Consider the following 27,360-nt stretch of genomic DNA (forward strand, 5'->3'; position numbering starts at 1 on the left):
ACCATCAACAGCAACAATACACATCAGCCATTCAACAGGATACAGAATCTTTTGTCAGCTAAGGGTAATGGACATCACTTTCTATTATGTTTATCCAGGACATAAAATAGTATACGTAATAGCAAATTGATAATTATTCCCTGTTATAGGAAAAAAAAACATGTATTTTCATTATTGCACCTTCAAGCAAGCTTTTTTTTTTTCATCCTGACTAGACATTTTGCATGTTCTCACCTTTCCCCAATGTGTGTCTTTGGATCTGATCCATATGCCAGCACCTAACAGGATGCATGTAAAAAATGTGTTTGGAGTTGCAGAAGGAGCAGGCAGGTGGGCGAGGCAAAGAGGCACATTAATGCTGTGTGGGCAGCAGAGTTGGCAAGCGGGCCCTGCTCCCTGGTTTTTATCTCCTCCACTGCAAAATATATATGAGCTAATTATTGTGATCTATCTCCTTCATGATGGATATTTGTTTAGTTTGGTCATGTATCTATTCAAAACCAGGCTGAGAACTGGGTGCCTACTTTGTTTAACTTTGGTAATAGTCATTGTCAAAAAAATATCAACCTGAGCACCTTTTCTCTTACAACTGTACTGACTGAGAGTAGAGCAAGGAAGACATTGCTGATCTTGGCTTGGATCTGGTGTGGACAATATATGTGTATTTCCTTGCACTGAATATCATTTAAATGTGTCATTATATTGTGGATTTATTCATACCAAAATTATGACTCACGCTCTTACCATCTACATCAAGATACTGTTAATTTATTTGGTATAAATCACAATTGTTTGCAAACTTATAGATTCTTTCAAATTCGCTAATTAATTTCCCCCAATTTTTTTAAAATAGAAGCTTCTAAAAACAGCTTCAGGTTATGTTAAAATGTTTGCGTGGAAATTACTTCTGAAATACTTATCAGAAGACATACATACAAAAGCAATGTACAGTGGAAAAACACAACATCAAAAACAATTTCATTTCATATGTAATTGTTTTTTTATATTTTAATTTTAAGTTCTGTTGATTGAAAACAGAACTGGGGGGCTAAACTTTTTGCGTTTGGAATTTTGGCAATCTAGTAAGACTAGATTAAGTAATTTGAACAGGTTTATTTTGTTAATATACATTTTGACACCCTTCTGTGAAATCTCATCAAACTAAAATATTAATAGAGAATCAGATGGCCAGAGTAATCACAATTAAACATCAACATTTTTCAGTGCTACATACTTGTTAAACTTTTCACAATAGTGTTTAATAGGATTAGTGGGCTGCATAGAGTTTGAACTCCTGATGCGAAATTTCTGCTGATCATAATGTGTGTGTGTATGTGTGATGCAAGTCTGATCCTGCATGAAATGCTTTTTAGCACATAGATCTAACTTGCATGTTTCAGGTTTCAGGAGCAAGAAATTACTGCAAAGACATTTCCAGTGAAAAATGTACTTGCTCTGATTATGTGGTTTAAAATGGGTTTTGGGATTATTCATTCCGTAGTATATGTAATTATGAGAAGTATGAGAAGGCCATTAATGAATTGTTTGAATTAGTTTTATGAGGATACTTATTGGAGAGTAAAATGGAAAAGAAGGCGTTGAGACATTGGAACCATGAGCAAATAAATGCAGTGTCAACCAACAGACTCACTTTGGACTGTACAAAGAATTTGTTTTGAACATGATTGTCCATACTTCAGTTTTGATGTCTAAAAATAGACCTTCTAAATACTGTGATAATTTTTCCTACTCTGATGAATAGCCTCATAAGAAATCAGTACTGGATGTTATGGATACTGTGGATGTTATGAACTACTAGCATATCCCCATTACATTTCTAGAGAAAAGTAGATTCCACTAATGCAAAAAAACATCATGTGGAGACAAAAGGGGATTTTGCATACTCCTCTGGGCCATTTGGAATATTGCCTGTGATTTTTTTCCCCAAAATATCATTCTGAAATAATAATCAAAACTATTATTTCTTCCCTGAAGAAGTTACATTACCTCAGAAAGGATAATAAAAGATGTCACAATATAAGGTTGTTGTTTATGGGGAAAAATGCTTTGCTGTTTAGATGGAACTGCTGAAACTGTTTTGTAAGCTGTAACTTCTTGAAATGTAAATATAAAATCAGAAATCTCTGTCCTAATTACATTTTCTGACTTATTGTTCCTCTTAAGCAACAACATTGTCTGTGTGAGTGCACACATGCTCATGCGTGCGCATACGTGTGCATATTATGCATTCCAGCCCAAGTCACATGTAAATCATTGTGTGTGTGTGATAACAAAAGGCCTCATTCATTGAAGAGGAATTACTCATTCATTTGACGTTGGTAAAAATCTGAGAACGTGTGTGTGTTATGCCATATTCTGTTGTTGATAATGAAATGTATATGACTATTATACATTTGAAGTTAATGCAAGTGAATTTTTTCAATAAGCTTTTGACCTCAGGCATAAATGAACTTTTCATATCTAGTTTTCATTTAAAGATGTTTGATGTTTAATTCAGAAGATATATTCGTACCATCACCTATTGTGCTGTTCATCACCTGAGGAGAAAGCTGAAAATGCTAGCACATGCTCAAATTGTATTTTCTTTTTTTTTTTTCTGTAAAGTGTGTTGGTGAGGAGAACTGGGTAGACAGCAGGACAATTTACATTGGACACAAGGAGCCTCCTCCGGGATCTGAGGCCTTTATACCACAGAGATTTCCTGACAACAGAATAATTTCCTCCAAGGTAACAGGATAATAATAATGTTAACAACAACAACAACAACAACAACAACAATCATAATAATGGTAATGATGATGATGATGATGATGATGATGATGATAATAATTATATTAACTGCTACAAACTACAAATGTTAGAATCTTATTGAGGATGTGGAGCATAGAAGAGAACTTGACATGAAAGAAAGAAGTGATGCTGCAGTCTACTGTTTTTCAAACAATACTATCTGGTTCACGCAAAATAGGATGATGTATTTATTGTTTTTAACTTTGTGTCGTTCTGACCTAGTTCTATTGATTTGTTTTACTGCAGTTAATATTTTTTTCAACTTTTGTCCCGCGTTAAATTTGAACATGTTATACAGTGGTCCAGTCATACAGATAATGTAGAAGCATTTCCTTTGTTATTTCATATATAACTATTTACTTTTTGAGTTACATCCACTAATCTTTATGCTGTGGTTTATGCTTATGCTGGGAATTTTACAACTCTGTCTGCCATTTGTCTAGTATACATTCTGGAACTTCATACCCAAGAATTTGTTTGAGCAGTTCAGGAGAGTCGCCAATTTCTACTTTCTCATCATATTTCTGGTTCAGGTAAGACAGGGTCTTATGCGTGTTTTTTTTTTCTTTTTATTCCTCTGTTTTCATTCTTTTTTTTTTCTTTCAAGTGATATCCAATGTAAACAAAAGGACCATTGTGTGAGTGAAGTCTCAGAATGTCACATACCTGTAATTTTTCACACTTAAAATCCATGTTTGTGTGACTCCAGTTGATCATCGACACACCAACCAGTCCAGTAACCAGTGGGCTTCCACTGTTCTTTGTCATCACAGTTACTGCAATTAAACAGGTGAGACCAAACATCTTCATCACTGGCATTCACTTGAATTTGGTTTATTTATTTATTTGCCTATTCATTCATCCATTTATTTATTTAATTAGCTGATTTTTAATACATTTTATCCCTTGGTCTCTCTCAGGGTTATGAGGACTGGTTGAGACACAAAGCAGACAATGCCGTAAACCAGTGTCCTGTCCACGTAGTGCAGCACGGGAAGGTGGTCCGCAAACAAAGTCGCAAGCTCAGGGTCTGTGTGGGTTTCTAGATGATTGATTTTCGGTCCATGTAGCATGAACAGAGCTTCAGAGCGTTTTTTGTAAAGGCTTGTGCCGAGGGATATCTCTGCTTCTAAAGTGTGTGACGAACAGGTAGTTCATTCGTTCTGGGGATAGTTGTTTGTTTACTCAGTCAGATTGTGGGGAAATGCCTGCCTTTTGAGCAATAACTCATAACATGAATTCTTACAGTTTGGACTGACCATTTGTTTTAGGGATAAGATTTTTTTATTGTCGACAGTATTTAAAACAAAAAAAACTGCTGTGTGTTTTCATAACATGGAATAGGAGCTTGTAAGGCTAACTGCATTAGCATTAGCTGTTAAAGGGTGTTAGTGTCCTGCCATCTGTAGAGACACAAAGGTAGTTTTTGTTTTAGCTCTTACTGGAAGGATCCCTTTCAACTTAAAAGACCCGAGGATAATTGACAAACAGTCCTGCCATGGAAAACTACCGAGAAATCGCAATGACATAGAAAATCACCAAGGTCTGAGAAGCTCTTTGGCTTTTGATTTAAAATGGAGAACAATTTACTTGGAAGTATGTTTTAAAATCTATCTTTGCTGTGATGAGTCATTATTGGAAGGGCTCATATGTGCTAGTATGACTCACTCTTTATCTGTCAAAGGGACATCTTTATTTTTATTTTTATTCATATTTTTGTTTCTGTCTCAGGTTGGAGATGTAGTCTTTGTGAAAGAGGATGAATCTTTTCCTTGTGATCTCATTCTTCTATCCTCATCTCGTGACGATGGGACCTGTTTTGTTACGACAGCCAGTCTGGATGGAGAGAGCAGCCACAAGGTGTGTGTGACTCTTGAATCATTCAATATAGGTGATTAAGACAACACATTGACACCCCTTTTAAAGCCACTATAGTATAGTAACTTTTTACAAAAAAATCTTGCTTGCCATTTATCTAAAGCAGGCTACAAATCTTTTTATTTCTTCACATGCAATCATGTCTCAATTATTTCTTTCTTCCTCTCTTCTACCATTATAGACATACTATGCAGTTCAGGACACTAAAGCCTACAACACAGAGAAAGAGGTGGACTCCATCAAGGCTACAATTGAATGTGAACAACCGCAGCCAGATCTGTACAAGTCAGTACGCCCATTTACACACACACTAATCAGAATTTTCATGCCAGAAAATCCCAAAAACGTATTTTAACCATTTCTTGTCTTTCACCCGTTTTGTATATAGATTTGTGGGCCGCATTAATATCTACATGACTAATGAGCCAGTGGCCAGGTAATATATATCCAAAAATGTAATGTAATGAATCAGTCCTAATAAATATTTTTCAGAAGCCCTCCTCCAAACTTATCTAAAGCAAAGGAAATGGCATTTTTTTTCTATTTTTTTTCTTGAGAACAGAGGAAAACTGTGACATTTATGGAGTAGATAGTTGCTTGTATTTAGATTTTCTGGGGTGGCCAAATCAGAAATGCCATGCATTCTGTTGTTTTGGGACAAAATGGGGTGTCATCTGCAAGATTTAAATGTTTCAAACCATGATAATATCGCAAGAAAGGGGGCATGGAATGATAAAAAGTTGCATGAACAAATGCTAGAGGTTTATTTTTGATGGTGTATTTTACACATGCTGTGCTGAGTGATTAATTCAACACCTGCACATGTAGTTTTACATCCTGTTCTCAAACAGTTGTATTGATGTGTTTTTAGTTTGCTAACATTAGGGAATAGAGAACTGATACCATCCCATCATAAAATGATAATCTCTTAAATTATTTTTTAAAATTTTGTTTGAAGTCCATTAGGATCGGAGAACCTGCTGCTTCGAGGAGCCACACTCAAGAATACTGAATATATTTATGGTAATGTCATCTGAGAGGTTTGGAAATGTTATTTAGTATTGTTTTATGCGTAAAAAGGAAGTTGCCACTTGTTGCCATCATGACCATAGCAGCAACTCCTCCCCCGCAGCGGTTGCTATCTACACTGGTATGGAAACAAAGATGGCCCTCAACTACCAGTCCAAGTCTCAAAAACGCTCAGCAGTAGAAAAGTAAGGTCATAGCATTGATTGACATGCACACACATGCTGATACAGGATATATTTTTTCAATTAATGCTAACCAAATTTGTTTTGATCCCCCAATGAATTGCCCTTGAATCTGTGTCTATGTTATCTGCAGGTCAATGAATGCTTATTTGGTGGTGTACCTTTGCATTCTTATAAGTAAGGCCTTAATCAACACAGTGCTGAAATACGTGTGGCAGGCTGACCCCAACAGAGACGAGCCTTGGTACAACGAGAGAACTGACACAGAGAGACAGAGACACATCGTGAGTCTTTGAAACACATTCCCTCACACCAGGGAAAAGAAGGGTTTCTCATGTTCTTCTTCCTCCCTCTGCAGGTGATCAGAGCTTTCACTGACTTCTTGGCATTCATGGTGCTTTTCAACTATATCATTCCTGTGTCGATGTACGTCACTGTGGAGATGCAGAAATTCCTGGGCTCCTATTTCATCATGTGGGATGATGAGATGTTTGATGAGGAGCTTGGAGAGAGAGCTGTGGTCAACACTTCAGATCTGAATGAAGAGTTGGGGCAGGTGGATATATGTGCAAATATACAGAAAATTAAAGTTGATCTTACCCTGATATTTTCTTTCTTTCCTCTTTGTTGGGTTGCTCTGGACACCCAATTTACCAAATATAGGGCATTGTCTCTGAACCTCCATGGCAATTTTTACCACATTTGCAGCACTTTATTCATAAATAGAATTAGACAAACCTTTCAAAATCAGATGTTTATTCAAAGAGCTAGAAAAGGGTGGTCCACAAACCATATACGTTCTGCATGTTGATCTGACATTTAGTTAGGAATATTCCCTCATTTTCAACCTGTAAGGTGCTTTGAATTTTTAATTTATAAAATCTGATTCATGATTCAGATTAAAAACATGCAGAACTTGACTTGCTCTTTCTCCAGGTGGAGTATGTGTTTACTGATAAGACTGGGACCCTGACAGAAAACAACATGGAGTTCATAGAGTGCTGTGTTGATGGACATGTTTATGTTGCTGATGCAATCTGCAATGGACAGGTAATTGTCTGATGGATGGACAAGAGAGATTCTGTTGATGTTTGATCCATTTGTTTATTTTATGTTGAATTCTAATGAAAATAAATTGTCATGGAACTGCATATTCCGATAATAATATGACTGCAAAGGCCAATAGTGTAGTAGAATATTTTAAATAGGCTTTTGTCACTTATAGTAAAAAAAAAAATAAAACATAGTGCTCCAGTCACTTTTTCAAGGCTTGTGGATAGAATTATTAATTAAATGAAAAAGTTGCTTGGAAACCATATCGGCAACACACTGTATGGTTTTCATTGCCTGACTTTGATTTACCAGCCCAACTTAATTGAGTGGAACAGACTGGGTCCTTGTCATCTTATTAAATTCATATTTAAAACACCTCTGTCTTCAAAACATATGCAGTATATCAGTTACACTTGACAAAAGGAAGGGACTCACACTTTTCATTATTTGTGGTTTGCTGTTTTTTTATTTCTATTTGCACATCCTGCATATCTGTTGTATATCTTAAGTTTGTTATTACTGTATGTCACTGTTTCCATGTTATATTTTGAAATATCTTGTTTCCTTAATTAATGTACATTTGCATGTTTCTAGATCATGCCTGGTGCAGCTGGTATGGATATGATAGACACATCGCCAGGTCCCACAGCCCGGGTGTGTGTGTATTTGTGTGGTCCTGGGTGTGTGTGCATGCATTACACTGACAGTGTTGCTTGTTGATTTTAGGAACGTGAGGAGTTATTTTTCCGGGCTCTGTGTTTATGCCACACGGTGCAAGTAAAAGAAGAAGAGACAGTGGATGGGATCAAACATGGCATCCACCAGGGCAAGTCCACCTCCTTCTATATCTCCTCATCTCCCGATGAGGTAGCACTAGTAGAGGGCATGAAAAGGTACAGAATCCATTAAATACATTTAATATACACAGAATGAAGACATTCTATAGCTAAAATCCAATTAATTCTTTGAGCTTTTCTGCTTTGTGCCTCAGGCTTGGCTTCACCTACCTTAGACTCAAGGACAGTCACATGGAGATCTTGAATAGAGACGATGAAGTTGAGAGGTGAGGGTATCCCTCTAAAAGAATGTTTATCCCTTGAATCTTCAACCAAATTGTTTTCTATGCCATTTCAAACTGACTTATGTTAAATATTTATTGCTTTCACATCTAATCATGTCATGTGTGCAGCAAGAAAGTGTAGCCAAGTAATAGCTGAAACCAGAAGTTATGCAGTTACATAATAAATAGTTAAATGAAAATATTGCCTATATAATATTTCAGTTGCCTGAAAACTCTTCAAGTTTTAATTATTATCAATATTTGAAACAGTGTGGAAGGCTGCATTGTTGGTTATGTATATATTTGTTATTTTTGTTACTTGATTTATTTTTTATTAGGTTTGAGCTGCTTGAAGTGTTGACATTCGATTCAGTCAGGCGGAGGATGAGTGTCATTGTCCGAGCGACTTCTGGTAATATACATGAAACCGATTGTATGGATATTTGTACGGTAGGGTCTCATGTGAGTTTCTCATGCAATTCTGTGGTGTGTGTGTGTGTGTGTGTGTGTGTGTGTGTGTGTGTGCGTAGGTGAGCACTATCTATTTTGTAAAGGTGCAGACTCCTCCATTTTTCCTCGTGTTGTGTCTGGCAAGGTGGAGCAGGTCAGGGCTCGAGTGGAGCAAAATGCAGTTGTAAGAACACACACACACACACACACACACACACACACACACACACACACACACACACACACACACACACGCACATACTCATACAATCTTTCCTATAACTACAGAGCCACAAATTAAAAATACAAAGTATGATATTCTTCTGGAACCATTTTTGGTTCACCTTGTGGGTGTTCTAAAGGTTGTTTCCCTTCACTGGCTTCCCCAGTTACATGACCATGTGTCTCCTTGGTTACCAGAGGAAGTCAATCAGTAAAACGTAGAACACTTCTGCATTTGTAGTGGCTCCCAAATTTTCTGTAGAAGTTTTCTCATCAGAAATGGATGTCCCACTTGCATCACTTTTGTGTTTCTGTTTCTAGTACGAAAGCTGTATCTGTATAGCTTGTGGGACTTAAATGCTAAGCAGCGTGGAAGGAAACTTCTACACAGGAACTTGGAAAGGAAAATATATGTTTTCATTTTTTTTCCTGAGATATCATGTTTCAGTTGATTTTGTATGGCTTCCCCCTTCTCCACAGGAGGGTCTTAGGACTCTTTGTGTTGCATATCGTCCACTGAGTCCCAAGCAATATAAGGACATGTGTCACTTACTAAGCACTGCTAAGCTAGCACTTCAAGACCGTGAAAAACGACTGGCAGAGGCCTATGACCTCATTGAGAATGAGTTGATACTGCTTGGAGCCACCGCTGTGGAAGACAGGTATGAGATCTCCTTCACTGCCCGCTGTTCAAATGACATTGCTAATATCTTTTATCATTTTAGGCATCAACTGTTCAAGCAATATGAATATACAGTATTTTCTTTGTGCAAAATAAGGAACATTAATCACACTGATACAGAATTTTACATATACATTCAACAGACTGCACAGTAATCAAAATCATGGTCCTTACATGGTATGCGCTGATCCATTTTTTGAATTTCTGTGTCTGTACTAAAGACTACAGGAAAAAGCAGCAGACACGATAGAGTCTCTCCATAAGGCAGGTATGAAGGTGTGGGTGCTCACTGGAGATAAGATGGAGACAGCAGCTGCAACCTGCTATGCCAGCAAGCTGTTTCGGCGCAACACCCAGATCCTGGAGCTCACCACCAAACGCACGGAGGAACAGAGCCTCCATGATGTGTTGTTTGATCTGAGTAGAACTGTCCTGAGACAGCATGGGGGCATGACAAGGGACACCTTTTCTGGGTGTGTACCTGTGTGTGCACATTTGATCTTTTGGAAAAAAAAATCTGCAAAGTTTTTGGAACAAGGATATCAATTAGAATATATAAACAGATTAAAATGAATGAATGTTTGTGCTTGGTGATCCATTTGCCTCATAGTAAAAATGTTGACGTGATGGATAATATTCCTTTGCATTTTGGTTGGATTTAGTTCAAAATGCACCATCATACAATTGATTTTATTTAACAAGCCTTGTATTTACAGTTTATCTGCTGACTACTCTGACTACGGTCTGATCATTGATGGAGCCACCCTCTCAGCAGTCATGAAACCTGGCCAGGAGGAATCAAACTCAGGAAATTACAAAGAGATCTTCCTTGAAATCTGTCGTAACTGCAGCGCTGTACTTTGCTGTCGAATGGCACCTCTTCAAAAAGCACAGGTACGAAAAATCTCTATGGACTGACACCCAGATTCCCAACAGGCATCAAATGTGAATACTACAACACCAAAAGCTCCTATTTTTTTTTTCATCTTTTAGATTTAGCTCGAATCAAAATTGACGGAAATTATTCAAAAGCTAGAGCTGCTTCCCACGACCCAACTTTTGTCTTTTTTTCTTTGTAGATTGTTAAGCTAATCAAAACCTCAGAGGAGCATCCAATCACACTTGCCATTGGCGATGGAGCTAATGATGTCAGCATGATTCTAGAGGCGCATGTTGGCATTGGTAAGAATTCTGGAAGTATCACCCACCATCCACTTTATGACTGAACATTTACCTCAACATGAATACGTTCGGACACCTTATTATATATAATTTGTAACATTGACAACAGTATGTAACAATTTTAATAAACTCCTGATTTACACAATTATGAGTTATCTTGAAGATTTAAATATCCAAGCATTTTATATGCTGTCAAATATCCTGTCAAAAATTGAATAACAAATTACTGATAAAAAGTGACTCAAAAGTTACTTTTTAATGGTTGTCTGACTTGCTGCTACAGGTATAATGGGAAAAGAGGGCCGTCAGGCAGCAAGGAACAGTGACTACGCCATTCCAAAATTCAAACATCTCAAGAAGATGCTGCTTGTCCATGGACACTATTATTATATACGCATCTCTGAACTAGTGCAATACTTCTTTTACAAGGTATAAATGTTGCTTCTCTGCATGTTCATCAGCTTCTTAGATACATGATATGAGCACCTTTAGTTATCTGTGGCTTTGTTAGCTTTAATATCGGTAAATGAAGATTTAATATATTTCATATTTGTTGACTATTGTGTACTTTCGGTGATGGTTATAGCTGATACTTTAGATGACAGTGTATGACTTACAGGATATACTTGCAGGACTTGCAAATACTGACCTGTTTTTCATTGACATTCTTTTTTCCAGAATGTCTGTTTCATCTTTCCCCAGTTCCTTTACCAGTTCTTCTGTGGCTTCTCCCAGCAGGTAGATACAAGCACACACAATATTAGGTGTAGGAAGTCAGCTGAAATTTGACCTTCTCTACAAAAGAAAATTTCAGCCACTACATAGGTCTGGAAGAAGAGGATCAGCCCCTTTTGAAAATATGTGTCACGAGAAAATTGCTTGTCCCTACAGACAATCAGGGGTGCAATGAGATCTGTAGCCTATGCTGTCATGTGTTAGTCTGCCAGCTTTGTGATATCAAATCTGAGACTCCAATTCACATTTATATCATCATGTGATCAGTTGCTTTCTTGTGTGTTTGTTTGTTTTTTGATATATGCTGGAAAATAGTAAAAAAAAAATCACTCTTACATACAGAGCAGTTGCACATGGGAGAAGGATCACTGATAACCACAACAGTTATTCTGCAGTGGTTATCAGCGCCCTTAATCATAGTGGCTTTTTTTTTCTATAAAGGGCATTATAATCTCCAAAGTAATCTTTATTATAAAAAACAGAATACTTAAATACAATATTTTTAGCCCCTAAAAGTCATAGATTTTTCTGAGCTATTGAAATAATGTGCTTCTTACCATCGGTAGCAGGTTAAAAAGTAGGCTATATTCAATTGAGTAGTGTACCTCAGTACAATTTTGGTGGACTCGGACATTCTAACTTGGAAATTATGTTATTTAGGTTCCACCATATTATATGTATCTGCTATTTCAGTCCTGTTTTTGACACTGTTTTGAAAGATTCTTGCCATGTCAAATAAGTATTATAAAGTATTGGAATATTTTTTATCATGGTGAGAATAAAGTGGGGAAACACAGATTATTCAAAATTGTATGTTTTTTCTTTAAAAAATGTGAGAATTTGACTTAGTCAAAATATTTTATTTTTTATTTTTTTCATTTGAACAATAAATAAACCGTCTTCACAAACACAAAAAATAACAACCAAAGGTCATATTCTTTTGCACTCTTCTCCCCAGCCCCTGTATGATACAGCCTATTTGACTCTGTACAACATCAGCTTCACTTCACTGCCCATACTGCTCTACAGTCTCATGGAGCAGCACATTAACTTGGACATTCTCAAGAAGGACCCCTCTCTGTACAGGCTAGTGCTTTCAGTTTAAGATTTGTTCACACTTCACTTAAATAATAAATAAGTGACTAATGAAATAGTTATCTGACTAGCAGCACCGGAACTCCATTAATTTCAACTTTTTACCGATAGGAATATCTGATCTCTTGGCAGCAGACAGAGAAAGAGACATTTTTTTTCAAATCATCAAATCAAACTTGGGCGAACAACCCAACAATATTTTCTGCAGAATTTTTCTGCATTATCATTCAATAAACTCTTCCAGAGATGCTTTTCAAATAAAAAACAAAACAATGTATTATCTAAGGGCCTCCAAGATGTCACTACTGCATTATAGCTATGTGAGAGTCTAATAACCAATACAAGTTTCTTCTTTTTTCATGAACACAGAGATATAGCCAAGAACTCATTATTGCGGTGGCCCATATTCATTTACTGGACTGTCCTGGGTGTGTATGATGCCATTGTGATGTTTTTTGGTGCTTACTTCCTTTTTGATAACACCACCTTCACCAGCAACGGACAGGTAACACCCAAAGATCCATTGATACACTTTATTCACTTCATGAGATGTGTTTGATTCTCACTTCGTGCTGATGTATTTTCCCAAAAATAGAAAGACATCCGTACTATTTGTTTGCCTTAATCTCTCAGGATTTCAGGGATTTCCAAAGTGAACAGATCTGGTTTTAGTTGTGCATCATTTGATAAGATACACCTTTCCTCATCCATAATTCCGTATTTTGTCTTCTCTGTCACGTTAAGATCAATGAAGTGTATTATAATCATGATCTAAAATACTTATTTTCTTTCACCTTAATGGTATACCAACCATTTTGTTTGTACCTTTGTATACTAAATGCATTTTTCGTGTGGAAGACAATGTGCTGCCAGTGGGATTCTTAAATTAATAAAGAACAAATCGGCTTCTCAAGTGCACAATGTCTTGAAAATAATTAAATATGATTCCATGTTATTTTGGTGGTAAATATATTTGAATGCTATTACAGTTGAAAGCTTAATAATTTACTCATTATTTATCAAGGAGAAAATTCTTGTACGAGTAAGCCAAATATAATGGAAATACCAGTCATACATCCCTGCAGTTTCCTTGCACAACACAGCACTACACAACACTAGTAGCTCGTTTTAATATTAAATGTATAGAATGTGGGGGTAAATGTGTGATTCATTTTCTAACCAAAGCTGAAACAAGTATCAGATCAGAAGTATTACATCAGGAGTTACCCAACTATCGAACAGGTCTGTCACAGTAACTGTTTCTCTTGGCAGCCTGGGTGTTTTAGAGAAGGCAGCAGGCATAGTGCCTCTCAAATATAAGACAACAGCATGGCAGGTTTTCCATCTTGGTTTCCTTTCATTCTCAAGCAGCATTACTCTCCCAAAAACCTTGGATTGCTTTGAGTTGCTTGATTTTGAATTGCTTTTGCATCAATTTTTTTTTATTTATCTCCAGCTACTGTAAATTTTGTTGTGTTTTTTTTCTGGCCCTCTCCTCTTATTTTATTCTTCCTCTCCTCTTACCTTTGTGTTGCCTTTTCTTTTTGTTTCTCTTTTCCTTCTCTCAGCTAATGACAACCAACACACAGATGGTAAGCCTGTCCCTCTGTCTGTCATCGCTCCCTAGTTTCATTTTCAAATTTCCTGTTTTGTCCTGTCCCAACCACCCTTCATCCTCTCATCATACACTTAATGTGACACCACAACCATAGGGATCCATTTTCCAACATCTCATGCTCATATGTACTGTTGTTTATACTGTGGCGGTACCTGTTTTGTGTGCATAAGTGTGTGTATGGGAACTAACACCTCTATTAAGACTGGGTAAGAAATTGAGTAAATGAAATGCCTCCTCTTGGTTTAACTTCACGAAAGTGAGGACATTTAGTAATTTCTTGTCTAATTCTTTGTCACCGTACAGATCTCCAATTGGATTAAAGGAACATTGTCAAATTTGTGTTTTTCTATGAATGACCAATCGTGAAGCAATAAGTGAGATGCGACAGTGGCAATGAGCTAAAGCAGCGAATTATGTGGATTTGGCAGTTATTTATTTTTCAACATTTGCGTGATTTTTCAGTTTTCTGTATCAAGTATCAGTATATACATATATATATATATATATATATATTCCTCTATTATTACCCAAGATGTTATGAATTAGAGAACATTGACGTGTTATCGGTAATACTTGTTCAAACATTAATATTAAAATGCCAAATAGATTAAAATTTTGTTTAAATACTGTATCTCCTTTTCCATCAGATTAAATAGTTTTCTCCCAAGCGGTAAAATTTGAAAGACAAACAACTACTGATTAATGAAATGCCATCTGCATCAAATTAGAGTAGATTAGACTGTATTCGTTTCTCGGCAGCGTTCAACTGCCACTAGGACATTACAGCAAAAAAGAAAAAAAACTTAAGGATAAAGGGAACGATATGTACACGAACTGATGATCTATATAGTGTAGAAATAGTAAAAGAAATAACATTCCTTTGTGTACTTTTTAAAGTGTAATTAAAAGTGTAAGTTTTCACTGTTATCTGGATGACTAAACTTATTAGAAATATATCATTTATTTTGTAAATCATGGTAACACATAACAACAACATAAATATAGCACATAAAACGGCATATTTGTCATGACTGTCCTCACTTAATTTCTCCCTACTGTGTCAAAACATTTCAACACACCACAAGTGGATTTGTTCAAAGTTTTTTTTCTGGCTTGCTTTATTTTTGCTTTTTTTTATGCACGTCATTTCGACATCCATCGCTAAACCAAAAAAGATATATATATTCCTATTCATTATTCCCTTAAAGAAATCCAAAACAAATAAGTTTTTGTATGTTTTTTTTGACAGCGTTCATGGTTTTAGACCAATATTTTATTTAGAAAGTAATTTTGTACCTCGTTCAAATCTTACACAGATGAAAACAGCTCGTCATTCCGCACAGCAATTTAAAAAAACGATAATTTGTACGTGTTACCCAGATAGCGAGCGAGAATTGTTCCTCTCCTGCAAAGTGTTTAACTGACTGATGGCTTTTTTAATGATGTGCACTTATTATGTAGGAGGCCTGTTTAATGTGGTTGAATTTTTCTAGCAAGACTTTTGAGAGTGAATAAGGTGATCAGTGTGCCAGCGTGTGCCCAGTGTTTCAGCATGTGCACAGTATATTTACAAGTGTTTACTGATTATAAAGGGGCAGGCATTATGTGGGTTGATGATGATGTATGCAAAGTATTTTAGCAATTTCTGAACACAATTTAATTGATGTAAACAATTAAATACTGTAGGTCTTGTGCAGAATTTTTTCTGTCTGGATTGTGGACATAAGTTACTCAAATTGGTCTTGTCTGCTCATTTGGCAGTTCATGTCGCATTGACAAATACTTCACCTCATGTTAAATGTCAACTCTTTAGACTTAAAGAACTTAAAGACTAACAATAGTCTCACAAATAACCTCAATCGCTTCTTTACGTTCTCAGATGTTTGGAAACTGGACCTTCGGGACACTCGTCTTTACTGTGCTGGTCTTCACAGTTACATTCAAGGTAAATAATGCTAACACAGAATATGCTTATTAACTGCTGTGTTGTTTGATATTTAACATTTCATTATGCTTACAGCTGGCGCTCGATACACATTACTGGACTTGGATCAACCATTTTGTCATATGGGGCTCCTTGATTTTCTTTGTGGTCTTCTCTTTGCTGTGGGGTGGAATCATCTGGTGAGCTATAAGAAAGAGCCTTACATTTGTTTAAAGATAAATATTGATTAACACATACTGATTATTCATTGACTATATGCAAATTTGTTCTCTGTCAACTTCTCTAAAAACCTGTCTTAAATTTCTCTTCAGGCCCTTTCTCAACTACCAAAGGATGTACTATGTGTTTATGCAAATGCTGTCTAGTGGTCCGGCCTGGCTCAGCATAATCCTCCTGATCACAGCTGGTTTGCTACCTGATGTGGTGAAAAAGGTCATCTGGAGGGCACTGTGGCCCACCACTACTGAACGCATTCAGGTGGGTGCTTAGAGTTAATTCCACAAACTGTATTTTTTTTGCACAAATTCAGTTATTCACTACCTCATATATAAACCTTGACAAAAGAACATAACTGTTTAAAAGATGAGTATTGATTTAGTATTCATGTTTGCTCAGTCTGTACAGGCATTACTTTACATAGTTTTTTTCTTCCAACGTTTAGTTTAAAGCATCATTAGGGAAAATATCTTCTCGTATTTGTGATGATGCAATGTCTGACATGTTGATCTGGTGGCTGTGGGTGAGCAGATCTTTGCTGACTTCGCCTATGCTCCTGTTCTGTGGGATGTAAGTCAGTACACCTTTCAGTCTGGTTGCAGTGTTTCTTTCTGTTTCTTTAAATACATAAAGACTGTTAGAAGGTTACTTCCAAATGTATTATTCATGGAGTAATTTAGCAATCCTTAATGAATCATGGGCACCAATGTTGTTACAAATTGCCGTGATCAAATTTGATCACGGCAATTTATTTTACAAAGCATTTTTTGTCATGTAAATTACAAAGTGCTTTACAGTAACAAAAAAACTAAACATGAATTAATAGTAGAGAAAGAAAGCAGTCAGGGTGTTGCACATCATGTTAAAATAACAAAATACCAAGGCAATGGCGAATAAAATTCATGTTTTGATGAACATGGCTTTAACAAATTGACAAAGTAGCACCATAGATAAATCATAACAAATGAATTTGACAAAGGATAAAACTTGGTGAGCAGAACTACAAGTGATTTTTGTTTGTTGTGAGCTGCAAAGACTTAAGTGTTAACTGTTTCAAAATGTTTTTTTGTCAACAAGAGTTTTTCTTCTCCTTTTCTAAAAGCGATGGTATGTGCCATCCACTCTTCGCTTGTTTGTGTGTTGGTGAAACGAAACGCGGCCTCCCATTGGAGCCCAACTTTTCTTGTCCTCACAGCTTTTTAAACTCTTTAGAGCTCTAGATGTCTGACCTTCCCATTTCTTTTAGCCTCTGACCTCCTGCTTCCCCCTTTCCTCCCAAATGCTCTCCCCCCTGGCAGACTAAACGACGGTGCCTTGCCTCTGAGCCCTCCACCATCTTTATGCTGTCTCAGACCTCCAGCAGAATCAGTTTCTAACATTCTCTTTGAGGTGACCCTCCTGTTCTCCTCCTGCCTTTTACTTGTATGCAGTCCCTCCTCAACTCTTACTTTTTGTTTTGCTCTTTGTTGTTGAATTTTTTTTGTTTCCTTCCACTGTTTGCATGCAGTGACTTGTGCCAGCTTGTGGTTGCATCTCCATTCACATGAACAGAGAAACAAAATAGACATAAGATATTTTTTCTCTTGTCGTGTAAACGCAGCATGAGTCATGTCTTTCTGTGCTATGAAAGATGGACCTCAGTCTTTCAAACATTAAGGTAGACAGTGTCCGTGTTGTGTGTGTCTGTGTGCGTGTGCGTGTGCGTGCGTGCGTTTGTGTGTGTGTGTGTGTGTGTGTTTTTGTGTATGTCCCCACAGCATGTGAGGGATAATAGAGATTTTGATGTGCCGCTGGCCTACTTGAGGTCTGACTCCTATATAGATGGAATAGCTGTCACAGAAGGTAAAACACAAATCTCACCACTATGTATGTGTGTGTAGATGAGTCATGGTCAGACTGGGTCAAGGAGGGTGCTTTAACATCCTGCACTGATGTCTTTCTTCTGGTGGTGTTTATGTTATAACGTATAGCTGGTTGACTAAGAGAAATGTAAAATTATGACGAGCCATGACATCTTCAGGTAACGTATAAGCTGTGTGACTGCTGCGAAACTGTCATTTGGAGCTCTGGCGCCCTCTAGTGACATATTGCGGTCTAAACAGTAAACATATTCTTTTGCATGCCTATGTGTCATAGTTTTGCATGGGTGGATTTTTCTTTTATAAGGAATGATGTGTTACGTGTTATTATTAATTTCATACATATTTTATGATGTTTTGATTGCTTGGGTCTGGACAAGGTGGAAACATCATCATCATTGCATCTGGCCAGTAAAGCAAACAACTGTATGATAGCAAAATATCAAGATTTAATTATGTGGTAAAGACAAATTATTCAGGATATTGATTGAGAAAAACCCTTTCTATATACATCCTTTATTTGGTCCATTAATCCCCTCAGTGTCTCCTAGAATATTTGTGAAGTCTGTCAGAAGTTCACATGTACATTCTGAGTCTAAGACTGTACACATTAACTTTTTTTTGGGGGGGGGGGGGGGGTTCCCCACCCTCACAATTAAGAAGCAACTTAGTTATGACCAGATATGATGCATTATAATACTGTACTCAATAGGGGAGTTTGTAAAAGTCTGTTTAAGAGTGCCTTTTCACAGCACAGGTACATTTCTCAATCTGTCTATGCTGGTGCTATTTTAGTTTGTGCAGTCATTTAAATATTATTATTGCAAAAGAACTATCAGGAAACTGGATTCATTAGGGTTTTTCACATAGCTGGTGCAATATAATTCTTAGTTCAATCTTTTTTGGTCCTAGCCATATTCTCTTGGTATTTATGTAAAGCAGCCACACATTTAGCAGGTACAGGAACATTACATTAAAAGAAAAGATTATGTAAGTTAGTTAATCTATCATGTTTGTGATACTGTATGGGGGCCGTAAATTGTTTGAATTTTGGCCAGCTGGGATGAAGTTGTCTCTTCCACGTAGGTATCGCATCCGCCTCCCGACTGAGAGCTGAAACAATACACCAAAATAAAATGTTTTCTTTCCTTCTCCCTTCCTGTCCATGTTTCTCTTAAATTCCTTCTAATCATACAGAGTGCAGATAAACTCTACAAGGGCCAGCTTTCAGAGTTCAGCCCCCTGGCATCACTCCACTCCCCACCCAAGGCTGGCAGCAACCGACGGGGCTCTGGCAACCAAAGGATTGCTCCGAACCTGCGAAGGTCTGAATCCCTAGCCAAGAAAATCATGTTAACTCGCTGGCAAAAACCACCAGACTACTCAACCTTCACTCCTCTCCTCCGATTTGCTGATGGCAACAGCCTCTCAAGACAGGGACACACCTACAGTGAGGCAGGGCCAGAGACCTCAGTCTAATTTATTAATTTCGGGTGCGATTTCACTTTCTGGGATCAAATGCGTCCATTCAAGCTGCATGAGAGATCAACTCTGATAAGTTGGATAAAAATCAGTTCCAGGTCACTGCTTACAGAGATGGAGAGGAAAGCAACGGGAGCTAATTTATTTATGTCACTCAGCTGGAGTCAAATAACAGACTATTTTGCTAATAGCAGGTATCTGTAATTCATTTGTAAAGGATTACAATAAAAGTGCCCTTCACAACTATTCCTATGTCAGCTGCAAGTATGGCACAAAGCACTATGTATGGTACAGCTCTGGAAATGACTTCATCCACAATTTGCAAAGGGCTCAGCGTACTGATGTTACAGCAACAAAGACTTTAATTTCTGAATCCATGTTTTGTCACAACAAAAACACAACCACTGGCCCTTTAAGTCTGCATGCGTTCAACAGCAGACAGCTGAAGTTCACCATACCTTATCATTCCATGATATTTCAATCATTTAATCACAATGTATGGAATGGCACAAATGATGATGATAATTGTGACAGCACTAGTGCATTCTCTGACCAAACATTTGTTATTTGTCTACCGTGTCTCTATCATTTGCTTTGTCTGTGTGTGCTCTGTCTCCTTATAGGACTAACTGGTGTTGCCTCTGTGCAAACATATTATGCCGAAATACTACGTAGGACAGAGGCATCAGGTTCTTCTTTCAACACTGTAAGAGCCAATGCTGGCTGTGCTATAGAAGAGAAAAGCCAAAGTCATGTGAAGTGTTGCTCTTTCCTTGATATAATATATCTCATGTGCTTCACTTCCAGTACTTTGGCTTCAATGCGTAGTCTTTAATTCGCAGTTAGAAAGGATCAGTGTCAGTGTAGAAAATAGAAAACATTGTGCATGTGTGTGCCTATATAGTATGCACACCTTTGTTGGTGTGTTTGTGTCATATTTACCATCAGATTTGTCATTTATTCTTCAGCACTTTAAATGTGTTGCTTCACTGTATGCTTATCAATTTTTCTGCAACAGATGGAATGCCATTGATGCACTTATAAGACTGGTTTCTAGCTCCCCCATTGCCTTAATGTTAATCTTGTTAATACAGCAAGAATTGACATTTACCAAAGAAAGCATAAATATATTTTTTCTGCTCTGCAGCTGATAAATCATCTACAGTGCAATGTCTTGAATCATGTTTCCTCTTAAACACATTTGGAGTGGTGAGAAAAGTTTGTAAGGATAAAAATACTGTAGGTAACTGATATTTCTTAAACTTGATTGTGTTAATTTGTTTTCACTTTCTCCTCAAATTATCTTCAAATTATCAAATTAATCATTTATGAGAGATTCAAAACATTGCAAAAGTCAAACAGCTCCAAACTCCTTTTTGCCTTATAACCCCCAATTTTTGAGAATTGGTCCTATAAGAGATTAATCATAACTCGTATGCAATTTTAACGGGAGCTATCAAGTGTCAGAACTTGAACTTTTGGGATGATATCACAAGGTTTCCAGCACCCTAAACAAATTCAAATGCAATTTGAAATTGTTTGGTCTTAGAAAAGGTCTCTGTGGACCTCCTGCATTCACACACCTATAACCCATCTGTCTTGTAAATTAATTGTTCTGCCCATTGATTTCGGTCATATTTAATGAAATGTGTTTTTTTAAGATTTTTGTCCCTTGAGCTGTATTTTTACACACTCCTTAAACACAAAAGAAAGATAGCATGACATAAATCTATTTCCACCAAAATGCATAGATCATGACTAACGCACAAGTAATATAACCAACAACGCATTTTCTGCTTACTTTGGGAAATGTTATGTAATATGCAGAAAATCAAGTTGAGCTTTTGCTCTGTCTGTCTTTGCAGTTTTATCAAATCCAAATATTTGTATCAAATCCATTGCCTTTTTATTTGGAATTTGTCTGCAAGATGAATTTAACAAGTGTCCAGTGTAAAAAAAAAAGTATCGGGAATCCTTTATGTGCGTGGAATTTTATAAATGTTGATAAGCCTCACTTCTCTTCCTATGCCTCTCCTCCCCCTTAAAGGCCCTGTCTATATTCATTAAAAGTAAGGTAATTAAGATTTTATAATTCTTCATGTTACCAGTGATGGCAGAATAATTTGTGTTGAAGTTCAGGGTCTTGACAGCATTTGAACGTCCTTTTTCTCTTCATGCTTTGTTTTTTCTCTCTCATTCCGACTTCTCAAAGTGACACTGATGTTCAAGGTTCTACCTGTGCAACAACAACTACCAACTGTCAGATCATCATCACCATCCTCTCTTCTGTATCAGTAATTCCTCCGTACATCCACCCATCTATCTATCTAGCCATAGTGAGACAGTAGTTTGGAGCGAAGTACATGTTTTATACTCGACTCAGTACTGCTATCAACCAAAGCCTTGTTGCTGCTAGAGATACTTTTAGCTGCTTTATATTAGGTGCCTTGTGGTAGTTAATGAAATCTGTCTCTTTGCTTGACTATCCTTGGCTGCTCAGATGTTAAGTTATGCTAGTAATGGACATTCCGATGAAGCAAAAGCATCGCCGACAATTCGGTTTGGATGTATGTCTGAGAGAATAGATACTCAACACAGTGCAAAGCTGAGTGCACATGAGTGCAAAGCTGGCAGATCTCAAAACAAGTTGAATGCAGTCAAAACAATAAAACCGATATCACAATTGATGCACAATCACTGAACAATGGTTACTTTCTGTACCAAAACAGTTCCAATAACTTATTTAATATGTATTTTTATTGTTCCTGATGTTTTATATACTGTATGTGCAAGAAGATAGTCATCATTTTTTTATAGTTTTTGTTGATGTATAATGTGGATAATTCCAGCCTACCACCTTAAAAGTGGTCAGCACACTGGACAGATATCACGGTATCTTCAGACTTTATTAAAAAAAAAAAAAACTTGAAGTGAGGTCCAGTTCCTCTGTATTGACCACACGCAATTATTTAAGGTTACACTCGATATTTTAAAATATAATTTTACCAATATATGTGTATGTATGTATGTGTCCCTGTTTCCTTTTATGTTGTCATTTCCGACCTATTTGTCAAGATGAGCATTTGTGTGAGGACAAAGATCACTGCATTGAAATGTAGATGTTGAAATTGTCAGACATGCAGGAATTAGTTTAATGATGGATTCTGTCACCGAATCAGTTTTCCTTCATACAGTGCTCCCTGTCGCACAGTCCCTGTAAGTTCCAAGATAAATAATAATCTCATTTTCTGACTCCTCTAGCAGTGTCTAGCGATTGGTGCTTCCTTTGAGAGAAATGTCAGATTTCTTTTCCATCTTTTCCACTAGTCACTGAACTGGTAACTTGTAGCTGTAAGTGGAAAATATTAAATGATCTGTTGATGTGGGGGGAAAATAATCCTCTATTGTACTTAAGAATTAATGAACACATTTAATCAGGTCATCCTGGTGTTTGATTTAAGATAATTTGGAACACATGGGTTTTTGTTCATGATGTTTTCTCAGTCATTGAAATTATTGTCCAACATTCCTGTGGTCATTTTCATCATATGGCGTTACGGTATTTCGTCGAATAACTTCAATTTTTGAAACTATCAAAAAACTATTTACCTTGACAACATAGGGTTACCCGAAAGAACATAATGAAAATGTGTTTTGCATTGCCTTGTAAGTAGACAACCCAATAGAACCAATGTGGCCTCTAAGCTCTCTGCAGGATTCTAGGATCTTCAAATTCCAAATTCTTCTTCCCTGTTGGGAACATTTTTAGACTGAGAAATTCAATCCATAAGATGCAACTAAAGCTGTTGTCTTTTATGGTTTGGGTTGTCCAACCAAAACTATAATTTCTAAGTCCCTCGAGGAGTGACCCGAATAGCATAGATATTGTAATAATGTCTCTGCATTGAAATATCAGTTAACACTAATAAAATGTTGGGGTCACCTGGTCTATAATTTTAATTGATAATGTAGGTCTTTTTGTATCTACGATGTGTCAGAGACAATATGGGGACGCCGCGTCCAACAGTTAATGAGACACAGTATTCTATGTGTTTCTTGTGTGTAGAAAAGAGATCTAACTGGTCAGTGACAAATGCTGGATGTGTCTGGGCGTACATTGATAGCTTTGAGAGAAAACAATGTTTGTGGTGTCATTCGAAGCTCGAATACTCAGCTGATGTTTGACACGATGCTGTAGAGATGTTCTAAGCCATTAAGAATGATTTGTCATTTTAGTGAACAGATCTTTGTCGTCCGAACTTATCTTGAGGTTTTAAGACCGACTAAACTGACAGCCTTTACAGAATGTTATCTTTGTCCTTTACAACGGTGGTTGTATAGTATTCTACCTTTCTTATAACCAACAGTATGTATGATTAGCTCTATACTTAGAAACAGTTTATTTAACATTATCTAAATGGAGTTATGTTAATCAGTGTACAGTTTTGGGGTCATTTTGTACAGTTTTTAACAGAGTCATATCAAAATTTACTTGTGGATATTTGCCAACCATTATGTAGCTTTAAAAGGAAAAGAACTGTATATTTGCTTGGAAATAAAAGCCAGCTGTGCAAATGTTAAAAAGTGGGAGTTCTATGATTTTATTTATGAGCTTCATATTTTTTAAATACATTTTTTTTTTTTTTTTTTTTTTTGCTCCTGCATTTCACTCATCAGCCACAGGGATGCAACAGAGTATTTCGCATGAATCCCGGGTAAGCGAGCGGGGGCTCACACACCTGAAGAGCCTCTAACAACCTGAAAATGATGAAATATTGTTGTATTTAGATCAGCCTCTATTTTTGCGCCAGATGTTTTGTCTAAAAACCAAATGGCCAGCTGTGTTTTAAAAAAAATGGCACTTAAATATTTAACATGTTTGCTTCGGGGTTTGCGCCATCAGAAGACGTCAACAAGATTAGGAAGTAGGTTTTTGATTGATTGGATTCCCTTCATCCTTTTTCGCTTCTCATCTGCGCTGATCTTCCCGGCGTCTCCTCCACAGCTGGCACCCGCCGAGATCTGCTGGTGCAGCTGACAAGGATGGAGAAATATCTAGGGCAAGACTGTCAGAGGTAACATCTATGGAAGGAGAAAGCACGGCGTCTACAAGAGAAGAGGTAGCTGTTGGGAAAAGTCAGTGCATTTTAGTCGCGTCTGAGGGTTCACTTTCTCCGAGACTGCAGAAATAAATTTAAGGTGACTCGTTCAGTTGTTTCCAAAATTAATACGGGGAGTCTTGATAATTTACTGCGAATTTCATCAACATCATCAACCTAAACCTAAACTTTTTAATTCCTCTTCCCTCAGCCGCAGGGAATCTTCAATCTTTATAGTTACTGCTAACAGTTAAGACAATTCATATTTCATTATATTTCTTATTCTTCCTCCTTTCTACTATTATCTATTACTGTTATGTTTTTTACTTGAAACTCTGGCACAACAATTTCCTTCGGGATTAATAAAGTTGTTCTCATCTCATCTCATCTAAACTCCTTAACTCTAATTATGTACTATGTCTTAAGGCTTATAATTTAGTTTTATGGTGTGTTATCTACTATAGATTCTTAAATATATAGAGAGGTGGGAGGTGAAATTGAAGGTTCAACCAAGTCCTTTAGAACCTCTTCACACCCAGTTTAGGCTTCCTTCATCTTGGGGTTGAAGCACAAATTTTAAGGGTTGATTTTGTTTTTTTTCTTTAGAAGTAGGTGTTCTTGATGGCTTTAATTGAAAAAAAAAGTTAAACAGATTCACACCCCAATCATGTGCAAATACTCAGTATGTCAAATTTATCAATATGATTACATAGTGGAGACAGTGATGGGACTGGAAGAGAAACGTCTTGATTTCTCTTGGAGGTTGAATGGCAGCCAAGAAATGAAAATGTAGGGAATTTTCGGCAAACTATGGATAAGCGTAATCTTAACACTTTTGGACCAAAAATACATCTCTGCAGTTCTGACGAGAAAAGCAATATGACAACTTGTATTCACACAGAGTTCACACCTGGAGGCAGTTTTACAGCGGTGGATGAATGTGAAAAACACCGGTTCTGAGCTGTTGGACAGTTAGAGCCCAACGACATCTTAATCTCAGCTTTGACATATCAAGGCCAAGTGTCAAGAACGGAGTTAATTTCAATACACCTGTGTTTTTCAGTATCATCACCAACATTTACCCAAAATGTATCTTAAGTTTGGAAACATTCAAGGACAACATCTTATCCAGAATGAGAGGTCTCCTGCCATCCCTTTTACATATACTATTTTAATGAAAAATCTTTTATTTGTCTTATTTACTGTATTTTTTTAATTTGTGGTAGATTTTCAAAAAATTCTAGGCTGTTTTTTTTTCTTTTCTTTTTTTTACTTTGAAAGAAGTTTACCCAATTTTCAGGGGGTCTCTGGACAATTTTCTCAGGAGGTGGACGGTCAAGTGAATTTGCTCAAGAAAACATGATAAGCATATTATTTTGAAAAAAAAAAAAAAAATCCAGAAATAAACAACCCAATTCCACCAGAAGGAAATGAATATAATGCATAGATTTAGCTTTGTCCGGTCCCAGCAGAAATGCTGGACTAGATGTGGAGGGTGAGGGTGAGGTGTGGGCTTTTGATATCATGGCTGCCAGAAGTTTGCCTGACTCTTCAGTCTCTTTAAGCTTTTCACTTTGACAGTGACCTAGTGTGACTGTCTGGACCAGCCTGTCTGTTAACAGATGATCCATCGGGTTCTACCCCACACGCCTACGACCCTCCTTCCCCTATTCTCCTGATGAAGGCCCACAGAATCCCCCGATTTGTAACCTCTCCAAGTAAATCTAACACAAGTTCCCCACTGCTGTGGCTTCAAGAGTTATTGGTCATGAAAAGGAAAAAATAACCTTGTTTTAACTGAAGTCACATCATCTTCAAATGCCTTCCTACCGAATTTTACCGAAATAAACAAAACTTACTGAAACTGAAAACAGACTAAATAGTAGCCAAATAGCCATTTTAACATTCCATTTAGGGTCTATGATAGATAGATTCAAACAAGAAAAATATCAAGGAACATGTATCATTATAGAGTCATTAGACATCACAGAACATCACCGCCTTTGAGGTGAACCCCCAAAAAACATAGTTCTTAGCTTATGGTGATGTATGCATTTGATTCGATTTGGCTTTCAATATTTTATTATTCGTCTTCTGCAGTTAATTCTCACGTGTGTGTGTGTGTGTGTGTGTGTGTGTGTGTGTGTGTGTGTGTGTGTGTGTGTGTGTGTGTGTGTGTGTGTGTGTGTGTGTGTGTGTGTGTGTGTGTGTGTGTGTGTGTGTGTGTGTTAGCGCATCTTTGTGTGCAGCAGCAGGTTTGAGACTCAAACTAGTCTTAAATTATTATTTTACACACCCACACACACAGACAGACACTCATGTAATGTCAGTGTGTCTCTATTCACAGCATTAAATGGAGAGAGGTGATGGAGGCAACCACACGTGAAATCTACGAATTAGCTGTGAAATTGCTGTTATTTTCCACTGATTGTTTATGACTCAGTTCACATGTTTTTCTTTCTTTTTTAGTCTCCACTTTTGTCCGAACAAAGGGTTTTCTGATTATTATGGCCTGGGTTTTAAAGGGGTTTGAGGATGAATGCACACATACATACTCACACACACACGCACACGCACACATGCACTCACACACACACACACATGTGTAAACGCGTATATACTGCGAGCAGAGCTTACAAACTATTCAGCGTTTTTCTTACCTGGTCATATAGATTACATTTTCAAGAAACATTTGATAATTTCTATATTTTTAATTTGTTTCTATAAGAGAACACTGAAAATGCATACATCTCAGGTACTGC

The 27,360-nt window shown here is 37.0% G+C and overlaps 1 protein-coding gene across 12 annotated transcripts in view; it reads left to right on the forward strand.

Moving 5' to 3' along the window:
• atp11a (ATPase phospholipid transporting 11A) overlaps window positions 1-24,416 on the forward strand; it is a 43,653-nt gene extending 19,237 nt beyond the window's left edge. The window contains exons 2-34 of one of the 12 annotated variants that reach the window (XR_015106276.1): window positions 2,626-2,748; window positions 3,255-3,344; window positions 3,521-3,601; window positions 3,732-3,845; window positions 4,543-4,671; window positions 4,871-4,974; window positions 5,078-5,125; window positions 5,648-5,712; window positions 5,822-5,903; window positions 6,034-6,184; window positions 6,259-6,456; window positions 6,837-6,950; window positions 7,548-7,607; window positions 7,680-7,846; window positions 7,945-8,016; window positions 8,352-8,425; window positions 8,544-8,647; window positions 9,166-9,347; window positions 9,589-9,840; window positions 10,084-10,261; window positions 10,447-10,549; window positions 10,833-10,978; window positions 11,228-11,287; window positions 12,243-12,370; window positions 12,749-12,884; window positions 13,948-13,971; window positions 15,877-15,942; window positions 16,018-16,121; window positions 16,254-16,419; window positions 19,215-19,342; window positions 20,123-20,205; window positions 21,547-21,573; window positions 21,712-24,416. Coding sequence is in view for 10 of the 12 variants with exons in the window: in XM_086148215.1 (XP_086004341.1) it covers window positions 2,626-2,748; window positions 3,255-3,344; window positions 3,521-3,601; window positions 3,732-3,845; window positions 4,543-4,671; window positions 4,871-4,974; window positions 5,078-5,125; window positions 5,648-5,712; window positions 5,822-5,903; window positions 6,034-6,184; window positions 6,259-6,456; window positions 6,837-6,950; window positions 7,548-7,607; window positions 7,680-7,846; window positions 7,945-8,016; window positions 8,352-8,425; window positions 8,544-8,647; window positions 9,166-9,347; window positions 9,589-9,840; window positions 10,084-10,261; window positions 10,447-10,549; window positions 10,833-10,978; window positions 11,228-11,287; window positions 12,243-12,370; window positions 12,749-12,884; window positions 13,948-13,971; window positions 15,877-15,942; window positions 16,018-16,121; window positions 16,254-16,419; window positions 19,215-19,496 (3,603 nt within the window). In the remaining 2 variants the exon portion in view is untranslated. Of the gene's footprint in view, window positions 1-2,625; window positions 2,749-3,254; window positions 3,345-3,520; window positions 3,602-3,731; window positions 3,846-4,542; window positions 4,672-4,870; window positions 4,975-5,077; window positions 5,126-5,647; window positions 5,713-5,821; window positions 5,904-6,033; window positions 6,185-6,258; window positions 6,457-6,836; window positions 6,951-7,547; window positions 7,608-7,679; window positions 7,847-7,944; window positions 8,017-8,351; window positions 8,426-8,543; window positions 8,648-9,165; window positions 9,348-9,588; window positions 9,841-10,083; window positions 10,262-10,446; window positions 10,550-10,832; window positions 10,979-11,227; window positions 11,288-12,242; window positions 12,371-12,748; window positions 12,885-13,947; window positions 13,972-15,876; window positions 15,943-16,017; window positions 16,122-16,253; window positions 16,420-17,456; window positions 17,548-17,915; window positions 18,001-19,214 lie in introns of all 12 variants that reach the window. The other 11 variants (XM_086148220.1, XR_015106275.1, XM_086148219.1 and 8 more) reach the window with 11 other exon arrangements.
• Window positions 24,417-27,360: the final 2,944 nt, after the last annotated feature.

The sequence above is a fragment of the Fistularia commersonii genome, chromosome 6, assembly GCF_037954325.1.
Source record: "Fistularia commersonii isolate RoL2024-O1a breed Wild chromosome 6, RoL_Fcom_v1.0, whole genome shotgun sequence".
Lineage (NCBI taxonomy): Eukaryota > Metazoa > Chordata > Actinopteri > Syngnathiformes > Fistulariidae > Fistularia > Fistularia commersonii.